The sequence below is a fragment of the Camelus dromedarius genome, chromosome 9, assembly GCF_036321535.1.
Source record: "Camelus dromedarius isolate mCamDro1 chromosome 9, mCamDro1.pat, whole genome shotgun sequence".
In the NCBI taxonomy this organism is placed as follows: Eukaryota; Metazoa; Chordata; class Mammalia; order Artiodactyla; family Camelidae; genus Camelus; species Camelus dromedarius.
Window position 1 is genome coordinate 73,454,351 of NC_087444.1, and position 10,112 is coordinate 73,464,462.

At 54.8% G+C, this 10,112-nt stretch overlaps 1 protein-coding gene across 1 annotated transcript; it reads left to right on the top strand.

The window, feature by feature from the left end:
* Positions 1–143: 143 nt before the first annotated feature.
* SYNGR4 (synaptogyrin 4) lies at positions 144–8,992 on the top strand. The gene is made up of 5 exons (XM_031457498.2): positions 144–224; positions 1,144–1,342; positions 6,822–7,059; positions 8,256–8,395; positions 8,700–8,992. Exons 2-5 carry the CDS (start codon positions 1,250–1,252, stop codon positions 8,931–8,933), a joined length of 705 nt encoding a protein of 234 aa, XP_031313358.1. The 5' UTR covers positions 144–224; positions 1,144–1,249; the 3' UTR covers positions 8,934–8,992.
* The last annotated feature ends 1,120 nt before the right edge of the window (positions 8,993–10,112 follow it).

Here is a 10,112-nt window from a genome sequence, read left to right on the forward strand (position 1 = left end):
TCCCGCGCGCAGTCCGCCAACGGCGGGCGGGCCAACGTCCTCTGAGGCCACGCCCTGGCTCGTGTCCCCTCCCAAGTAGGCGGGGAAATAAATGGGCGGGGCTTTGGCGCAGCCAATCATCTGTGGAGGAAGGAAAAGGCGGGAAAAAGAGGAACCAAAAGAAGGCTGAGGTAGCGTCAGGGACCAAGCAGGGAGGGTGGGCGGAAGGAAGAGTAGGCCTCCAGGTGACGCGGACCGGGCCTCCACAGTAGGGGTGACTTCGTCAGGCAGCATAATCCCCAAGCCTCACCGCCCTCGAGCCCCACCACCCCCATTCCACGTCCTTAAAGGGAAGACTCCATTCCTCTGAAGGTAACTTAGTGCCAGGGGCACGGCCTCCTCATTCTGAGGCGACAGCTCAGCTCGGAGCCCATGTTTCCCACACATCTGAGGTCCAGACCTGCCACTTGAGGAAATGTACTTTGATGAAGATGGAGCTGAATTTCTAAGCGGGGGCCCTGATTCTTAAGGAAATCACCCCAAATCACAAGGACAGCCTAAAATCTACCTGGAGATGCCTGGTGTCTCCATTGTGGGTGCTGTCACCCCAAAACCTGAAAGGGATCCCCTGATTCAGACCTCCTAGTGTTTCTAATCTCCATTCCAGCACCCCTGGTCCCTCGAAAATTCCTCTAACACTGTCCTTAAAATGGGACCTCTGGCTCTTGGGTCAAGGAAATCACCCCAACATCCTACCCCTTCTCCCTGGCCTGGAATCCCCTCGCCCTGCACCTCCACCTCTCAGGCTCTGGCCCCCTCACCCCACAGCCTGCATTCCTGACTCCTGGGACCCCCCAGCAGCCCCCTCACCCTGCACCCTTACTTCTAGAATTCTCAGAAGACCCTCACCCTGCACCCCAAGCATCATGGGACCATCAGCCATCCTTTTACTCTGTGCCCCATCTCTAGGACCCCCAGCAGCCCCTTCACCCCATGCACCGGCTCCTAAGGACCCTGGCAGACCCCTCCCCCTGACATAACCCAATTCCTGGGACCCCCCCAGAACCCCCATCCCATGTCCCCTACTCCTAGGACCCCTGGCAGCCCCTTTACCCCATCCCTTGGACTCTAACCATCATCCCTTTCCCTCTTATCTTGCAGCAGCCGAGCCCCCAGATTGGGCCTGGAGCCTCCGGACGGCGGTGCCCAGCAGGCAGCACCCAGCATCCCTGCCCCGGCCTCCGGGGATCAGGGAAGCAGAGCAGCTGCCATGCACATCCCAGAAAGCCTCCAGGACCTGGCCGACAGTGAAGCTGTGCAGTTTCTCAAGAGGCTAAAGACGATCACTCGGATCTTCGCAGGGGTGAGGCCCTCCTGTGGCCCGGCTGCCCCGTGGGTGACCGGAAACAGGAGTTCTCACCTCTCAGACCCAGTGCAGAGGGAGTGGGGGTATAAAAGGGGTCCGATGGGGAGAACAAGGCAAAAGGGAGCTTGTAACTGAAGGCAATTTTTACTGAACATCTAATCATAAGCCCTGCGCTATTCTAAGCACTTATCAACTCTCTTGGGAAGAAATGACCCTTCAGAGTGGGTGCTGTGAGCCCCAGTTTTGAGATAAGAAAACTGAGGATCAGAGAAAGTTAAATAATTTTTTAAAAGGCTATGCTGGCCAGTGGGGTAGCCACAGGCCACATAGTGGCTATACTAATTTAAAACAATTAAAATAAAACATTCTGTGCCTCAGTCACAGTGGCCACATTTCAGGTACCCAACAACCACTGTGGCTGGTGGCTCTCACACTGGACGGTAAGGATCTACAACATTTCCATCAAGGTGGAAAGTTCCATTGGACAGCATTGACTAAGGTCACAGAGTAAGAGGCGAAGCAGGGATTCAAACTGGGGTCTGTGAGATGCCAGAGCCCATTCATTTTCCACCTCTCAGACAATGGACCCAGAGAGGAGCAGGGGCTGGGAGCTCTGGGAAGAAAGAGATACACAGAGGTAGGAAGAAAATATGTAACACAGACCTAAGATATCAGGGCCTGGGTGGGCACTGGGTGGGCACTGTGTTGGCCACTGTGCCAAGCGAGGCCTACACCTGCATTCATTTCATCATTACCACATTCCCAAAGAGTCAAGATGCCTGGGGTCAAATCCTCATTCAACCCCAGACTTTGCTGTGTGACCAAGCCAATGACTGCCCCTCTCTGGACCTCAGTACATGAGGGGTTAGAGTGGTGACTCTGGGCTTTATGCTGTGCTGGCTCCCTTGCCCTCCCTTGACAGAGTTGGGAACTGAGGCCCAGGGAGAAGATGAGATGTGATCAGAGTCTGGGGCATAGGAGGGGTACCCTGGACTGAACCTAGGGTCCTAATCCAGGATGGATCAGGCCCAGCTGAGCATCTTAGTCTAGCCCCATGCTGTCCATGTAGAGCGACATTCTCCACTTCTTGCCTGGGTCACTCCTGGTGTTATTATCAGCAGCACCACTTTTCATTCTCAAAAGTGCCCCGTTTTTTTTGTTTTAGATTTTTTGGTGGTGGGTTAATTAGGCTTATTTATATAATTTTTTTTAATGGAGGTACTAGGGATTGAACCCAGGACCTCAAGCATGCTAAGCACGTGCTCTACCACTGAGCTATCCACCCTCCACAAGAGCCCTGTCTTATTTGATAACTTCCCAGGTCACCCAAGGTCTGTGTGACCTTGAGCAAGTGACTTGATTTCTCTGAACCTCTCTACCCTCCTGTGTCTAGTCCTTCCTGCTCACCAAGAAAGACTGTTGTGAACATCATACAAATTAATGCCCCTAAACTGATAAGCGTGGGCCTGACCAGTCGTAATCTTTTCTCAAATAGCAATTATTATTGGGACAAACCATGACCTGGAATGGAGGAGAGAGAGGGGTGTGGGGGGCAAAGGGTGGTGGGGACTTGCGTCCACTGTCGTCTCATCCAGGGGAAGAGGGGACTTAGGAATTCCACATCCCAATTCCAAGTCCCTCCCTGGGGCCGGCTCTTCCGCTCCTTACCACGACGCTGTGACGTGGGTGTTATCACACTCGTTGGACCTAAAGGGGAAACTGAGGCTCACAGAGGTTGAGGGACTTGTCCAAGGACATCAGCCAGCCAGCGAGCCAGTCAAAAGATACTTCTGATGCTTCAGAAAGAAGGGCGGGTGGCCAGGGAGGAGGAGGCCCAGCTGGTGTGGACTGGAGTCAGGAAGGGTTGGGGGAGGGCCGCCAACCGGGCCAGACGTTCCAGTCACGGACTTTGCCTGCTGCCTCCATTCTCCCGCCCGCCAGCCCTCTCCTCCAGCCCCCCTGGCCCGGCTCCTCGGTAGGGAGTCTCTGGGCAGCTGGTGCTCTTGTCCTTCTCACGGCCGCCTGCCAGCTGGTGCCTTAACTGATGAATCTTTGCTCCCTCCCTGGGGACAGGATGGGAAGGGTGTGGAAGGAGGTTGGACTCAGGCTTCAGAGGGCGAGAGGTCCCCTCAGCCCAGATGAGTTCCCGCTCCTTGCATCTCCAGGGTGCCCTGGGCTGGCGCTGCCGCCCAAGGTTCTCGGGGTCAGTGGACAGCCGGCCCATGGGCCTGGAAGGCAGGAGGGCTGGATTCCAATCCCCGCTCCCTGCCTCCACCGCTGACTGACCTTTAGAGGACACCTCCCCTCTCTGGGCCAGATGTGAGGATGAATCTCAAGGCCAGGCACCCCCCCTTCCCCACAGAGGCAGACTGGGAAACTGAGTCTCCAGGAGGGGAGCGATCTATCTGCCCAAGGCCACACAGCTGGTGGAGTCAGAAGCGTCTGGCTCTTTCCACGGCACCATAATGTCTTCGATTTATCACCTGTGAAACAACAATGAATTAGTAACCTGTCTCACACCGGGTTGGCCTGAGGCTTCAGGGTGGCAGCGCCCGTCACGAATACAGGCTCAGAAATGATCAATGGGCCTTCCCGTCCTTGACCTGGCTCTGCCTCTGACCAGCAGGGCAAGATGCTCCCCTTCCACAGACTCAGCTCCTCAGCCCCGAATAGGGGATGGATGTAAACACCCTCACTTAATATTATGGTGCCGGACAAAAAGGGGGACTAGTGATTATTATTATTAATTTGGTGTGGGTTTGTTTTTTGTTTTTTGTTTTTTGTTTTTTTTGGTGGGGAAGGTAATTAGGTTTATTTTATTTATATGTTTGTTTTATTTTAATGGCGGTACTGGGGATTGAACCCAGGACCTCATGCATGCTAAGCACACGCTCTACCACCAAGCTACACCCTCCCCCTTCCCCTGTCTTTTCTCGGTTATTTTTGTTCAGAGAAAGCAATTAAGGCAAAGGAGAGTTGAAGATGAACAGAGGCCGAGTTTAGGGGTCAGTCCTTTGCCTCCCACGTTCCCCCTTCCGAAGGGCAGGGCCAGAGCAAAACAGGAGAGCCAAAGTCATTCACTCTTTCAACGCGTGTGCTGAGGTCCATTCTGGTGCTGGGGGCCGGGCATGGAGAGAAGGGTCCCAGCTGGACCCTGTCCAGGAGGAGTTCAACTTCTGATGAATTCCCTTTCCCTTGCCTACTCCCTCCCTCCGGTCCCCAACGCCACCGCATCCAATCAATTACCAAGTCCAATTTTACGTCCTAAATGTCACCAGATTCCCCAGAGCTCCAGCCTCAGCGTTTCTTTCTGGACCCTCCCACCAATCTCCTCTCTGAGCTGTCATGGCCCTCCCATCCATCGTAGCTCAGGAGATTGTCTCTAACTCCCGGGTCTGAACCAGGTCATCCTGTGCTCAGAACCCTTCCACTCATAAAGTAAAGCCCCAATTAGGACTTTAACTTTCCATGGCTCCCAAGTCCAGGCTCCTTGGTCTGGTGTCCAAGGCCTCCGAGGGTCTGGCTCCCACCCAAGTTTCCAGCCTCACCTCCCACCAGCTCCCTCAGATGGGATTTCTCTCCAGCCCCTGAAGGAGCTTCACTCTGAGGCAACTAGTTTTTTGTACACATGGTTCGCGCTGCCTGGAATGCCCTTACTCCCATATGCCTGGAAAACCTCTCATTCTTTAAGGTCCAGTTCAGAGCTCACCTTAACTTCCTCCTAAATTCTTCCCCCTGACTTTGGTGCCTGCTCAAACCAGGACTCTCCCCGACTGCAGGCCCCAATCTCCTCCCCAGCCTGCAGTCTTACCCAATCTGGTCCATCTCTACATGGCCCCAGAGGGGTCTTCAAACACCCAGAGCTGCCCCTGCCCTGCTCACAGCCCTTCCGTGGCTCCCTACTGACCCCTAGACAGCATCCAGTCTTGTAGCCTTCTTCATCCTGCCATGTTCCTTACAGGCACTGCCTCATCCAGGAAGACTTCCTGGACCAGTTCCCATCCCTCACAATGTACACACAGGGGTTCCTTCCACATCCGGGGTGGCCTTTGCCACACTTCATTGTGACTGTCTGAAACCAATAACTGGGCCTCAGGTTGTCTCTGAATCACAGTGATAGGGACCACTGCCCTCAAGGCGTCGGGTCCAGCCAGAGGCCGTATATACAGCCAGGGCTTAAGGCGGACTCAAGAGCCAGGCAGCTTGGGTTCAGATCCAGGCCCTGTCCCTTACTTGCTGACTAACTTTGGGCAGTTGCTTATACTCTCTGCGCCTCAGTTCCACTACCTAAAAAAACAGGGCTGTTCATAGTGCCCACCTCCTAGGGTGGTGTAAGGATGACATGGGCTAGGGCACGTGGGGCAAGTACATCAGTAGTTTAATAAATAAACCGGGTAAAAGACAAGGGTAGGCGGGGACAGCGTGCTCTGGTGTGCTGTGCGCAGCGTGGCGGATTCGGGGGTCGGTACCATCTCAGTGAGGCTGTATTTGCTTTAAAAAAAAAAATCTTGAAACAAGATTAATATTTGTTAGGGACTGAATGTTTGTCACAGTCCTCTCTGCACTTTTCTGTGCCTTTTTAAAAATTTTATTGTGGTATAATTTCTGTACAGTAGACTACACATATTTCAGATGTATAATTGGACGAATTTTGATAGACGTCTACACCTATGAAACCACCACCACAATCGAGATATCTAACACTCCCATCACTCCCCAAGAGGTGCAAATTTCAAACTCTCAGTTTATCCCTTCCCAGCTTCTTTTCTGTGTCTTTGGAATATTGCACACACACACACAAATTTTTTTAATTGAAGTATAGTTGATTTACAATGTTGTGTTAGTTTCTGGTGTACAGCATAGTGATCCAAAAAAAGGTATTTTTAATGGAGAGAAATGAGCTAAGCCTGAGGGAGGAGGAGGAAGTTGTAGGCAGAGGGAAGAGCTTGGAGGCAGAGAGAATCAATAGGAGAGCAAATCCATATTGCCCTGTCTTCCTAGGTCCCGGGCACTGTGCTAAGCACTTCATGTTGGTACTTCGGTTTGGTAGCGTGTCCCCGTGTGGGATGGCAGAAGGGGAGAGTGACTGGGGAGAGATGAGGGGCTGGGACTCTGTCCTGATGGGTCCTGGGAGCCATGGGATGGGAAGCTGTTGAGCCAGGAGGGGCGGGGTGCGGAAAGACACCTCTGGGGCCATGTAGGGGACACAGGCTGAAAGGGCAAGACTTGGAGGCAGGGAGGCCAGGGAGGAGGCTGGGGCAAGCGTCCAGGGGAGAGGACGAGGCCTGAGTGGAGGGGTGACAGAAGGGATAGAGCTTGGAGGCTCTGAGGATGTGACAGGGAGGGAGGGGCCAAAACCACCCAGTGGGTGTACAGCCTGGCTGGCCCAGTGATGGGGAGCCTGGGGGGAGGAGTGGGTTCCGGGAGATGCTGAGCTCCGCTCCCGCCCCTGGGAACCCCGCTCCCACACCCACAGGTCTTCTCTCTCATCGTCTTCTCCTCCCTACTGACCGACGGCTACCAGAACAAAACCGAGTCTTCGCAGCTCCACTGCGTCCTCAACAGCAACAACACAGCCTGCAGCTTCGCTGTGGGGGCCGGCCTCCTGGCCTTCCTCAGCTGCCTGGCCTTCCTCGCCCTGGACGCCCATGAGAGCTGCATCGCCAACACCCGCTTCAAGACGGCCTTCCAGCTCCTGGACTTCATCCTGGCTAGTGAGCCTTACCCCGCTCCCGGGCAGGGCCCACCCACAGCTGCCCGACTCCAGCTCCCAGCACCCCTCCCCCCGGCTCCCCAGGGCCCCATGACACTGCCCTCGACCACCCAGCTGGCCTCTGACTGTCCTCCACACTGTGTCCTCCCTGGGGAATTACTGCCTACCCCTTACACTCAGTGTCACGGTCACCTCTTCTGACCCCCAGGCTAATTCTAGAAGCCGCTCTTCTGCATAGCTTTTTCCTCCCAGTCACCTCCCTTCTTCACAAAATTTCTTGAAAATCCACCAGTGGCTGGAGGAAGGGTACAGACCCGAGTCTGAAATCTCGCCTCAGGCGCCTCCTTGCTCAGTGAGCTGGAATGGGTCTCCTCCTCACAGAAGCTGGGATGAAAACCCCCACTTCCAGGGCTTTTCTGAGGATGAAAGGAGAGAAGGGACTGTAGTAATGTTGACATTTACCAGGCACATCCCACAGGGCAGGCAGAGTCGAGGGCTCCATGTGCCCCATCTCATTTCTTTCTGAGAACCACCCGAGGAGGTAAGTCCTATTCAGATCCCCATTTTACAGAGGAGCAAACTGAGGCTTGAGGAGGGTAGGGAATTGGGCACACAGCTGCGAAGCCCAGATCCAGGCTTCCGAGCCCAGCCTGGCCTCCTAACCAAGGCCAAGCACCTTAGCTAGAGCCCAGCACATAGTAAGTGCCAAATTAATGCACATCCCTTTCCCTCAGGCCCCAGGCTCCTTTCTCTCCTCTTCCACACCTGCCCAGTTCCTGCGTCTCCAGGCTGGGAGGGCCCCTAAAGATCACTGAGTCCAGTGCTGTCCAAGAGAACTTTCTGTGACAGTGGGAATGTCCCCAGTGAGGGAGCCACCAGCCACGTGGGGCTACTGAGCACCTGCAGAGTGGCCAGTGCCACCAAGGAGCTGAGTTTTTTTAAATTCTATTTTAATTGATTGAAAATGTTAATTGATTGAAATGTGAAAAGCCTCAAGTGGCTGGTGACCTCTGTCATGGACAGCGCTGCTCCACGCCAGGGTGCTTTAGAGAGGGCTGGTGGGGAGAGGCCTCAGTGAGACCCCAGGCCCCACCCACCACCCCCAAGTCCCCCTTTCCACACTTCAACCACACCCCCTGAGCGTGCTCTCTCTCCACCCCTCCCCACCGCCTCTCTTCTCTCCTGCAACCCCCCTAGTCCTCTGGGCAGGCATCTGGTTTGTGGGATTCTGCTTCCTGGCCAACCAGTGGCAGCATTCGCAGCCCAGACAATTCCTCTTGGGGAGCAGCAGCGCCAAGGCCGCCATCACCTTCACTTTCTTCTCCGTTCTCGTCTGGGTGAGGATGAGCCCTGCTCCCCAGGCACCCTCTGCAGGGCAAGGGGATAAGAGGGCTGGAATGTTCCCGCTCTCACCCAGCTCCCTGGGCCTCCGCCAGCCCCTTCTGTGACTTTGGGCAAACCAGGAAGAAGGCGCCCCTTCCTCTGAGCAGACACAGCCCAGCTTTAGGTGACATGCTGGTGCCCTCATCCAGTGAGCTGTGGACACAGCCGTCCTCCCCACCAGGCCAGCCTCCAGCCCCAGTCCCTCTCCTCCCTCGCCCTGCCTGAGCCAGCCTTCAGCTCACCCTCCTCTGCCCACAGGTTTTCCAGGCCTACCTGGCCCTCCAGGACCTCCAGAATGACGCTCTAGTCCCCTACAAGCGCTCCCTGGACGAGGGAAGCGTGGTGCTGACCTCCCTCTCCCCACCGTCGGCTGCCAGCCCGGTCAGCACGCCCCCCACGGGCCCCCACGGCCTGAGCTATGCCAGCTCTGCCCTGCCCCCCTATCTGACCACTCCAAAGGCCCCCCGCCTCGCTATGATGCCCGACAACTAGACAGCCTCACCCACATCAGTAAAGAGATAATCCTCCCTCCAGAAGGGTTTCTGAAAACAGCCCTCTGTCCTCCTGTCTGTTCCTCTCTGGTCCCTCTAGTGGCCGGGGGATAGGGGGAAATCCAACAGGGTCTTCTCAGGGGTGTCTGCAGCGGGTCCCATTTCCCTACTGCCCCCCGGACTCTCCACCCGGGCAGCCCCTTGACAGTGGCGGATGAGAGCCAGTGGCAGGAAGGGCCTATTACTTTTGGGCCTATTACACCGTGAGCCCTTTTCTCCTTGCACTGGCCACGGGAGGGAGGCACGAGGTGGCCCCCTTTACAGCTGAGGATGCTCAAGTTCAGAGAGAAGATGCTACCGCCCGCAGTGAGGGCTGACACTGGGACCTGCCCTGTCGCTGAGCCAGGGCCCCACGCCCTTAAACTCACCCCAGGGACAAGGGACCCAACTCAAAACCATGCTGTGTGAGGAGTCGTTTAAGGAACAGGGAACGGCAAGTCCGTGACCGAGATGAGGGGAGATCCTTGTCTTCAAATATCTGAAAGACAGTCTTGGGGAAAAGGAAGGAATTGTATTCCAGAACCCCAAAACTAAAGGGGCCACCAGCATCCAGCACCACAGGCCCGGGGTGTCTAGAGCAGCGCTGTCCAATAGAAATCGAGCGTGAGCCGCAGGGGGCTGACTTTAACTTATCCACCTCCCCCATGAACAAAAGTAGAACAAAACAAGTCAAATGAATGTTTATTTTATTTTACCCAATATACCCCAAATAGTATCATTTCATCATGTCATCAGTATAAAAACCACGAGCCAGGTATCCTACATTCTCGCACACTCAGTTTTTTAAATCCTTCCCCATCTTTTACAAGGTGACGCCTCAGTTTGGGCTCACCACATTTCAAGCGCTGATGGTCACGTAGCTAAAGGCTACCATATTGGACACTGCAGCTCTAGAACCTTCTGCTTTTTCTAGAACAACCGGAAATCTGTTTCTTTTGATGTGGATTGGTTGACAGTGAATACCAAAAAAAAAAAAGCTGAATGTTACATGGGCCGAACAAAACACACCCGCCCAAGGGCCATGGGGGAACCTGAGAAGCAATCATTCACAAACTGGACAAAGGGGTATGTGCCATGGAGAGTCAAATATGGGCTCCGTGGTCCCTTTTTTGGTTTCCTG

Bases quoted from the DNA above. Each gene is read 5' to 3' on its own strand.
- SYNGR4 (XM_031457498.2), top strand. From the start codon at position 1,250: ATGCACATCCCAGAAAGCCTCCAGGACCTGGCCGACAGTGAAGCTGTG. The intron at 1,343-6,821 runs GTGAGGCCCTCC...CCACACCCACAG, and splicing joins TCACTCGGATCTTCGCAGGG to GTCTTCTCTCTCATCGTCTT. The intron at 7,060-8,255 runs GTGAGCCTTACC...CAACCCCCCTAG, and splicing joins CCTGGACTTCATCCTGGCTA to TCCTCTGGGCAGGCATCTGG.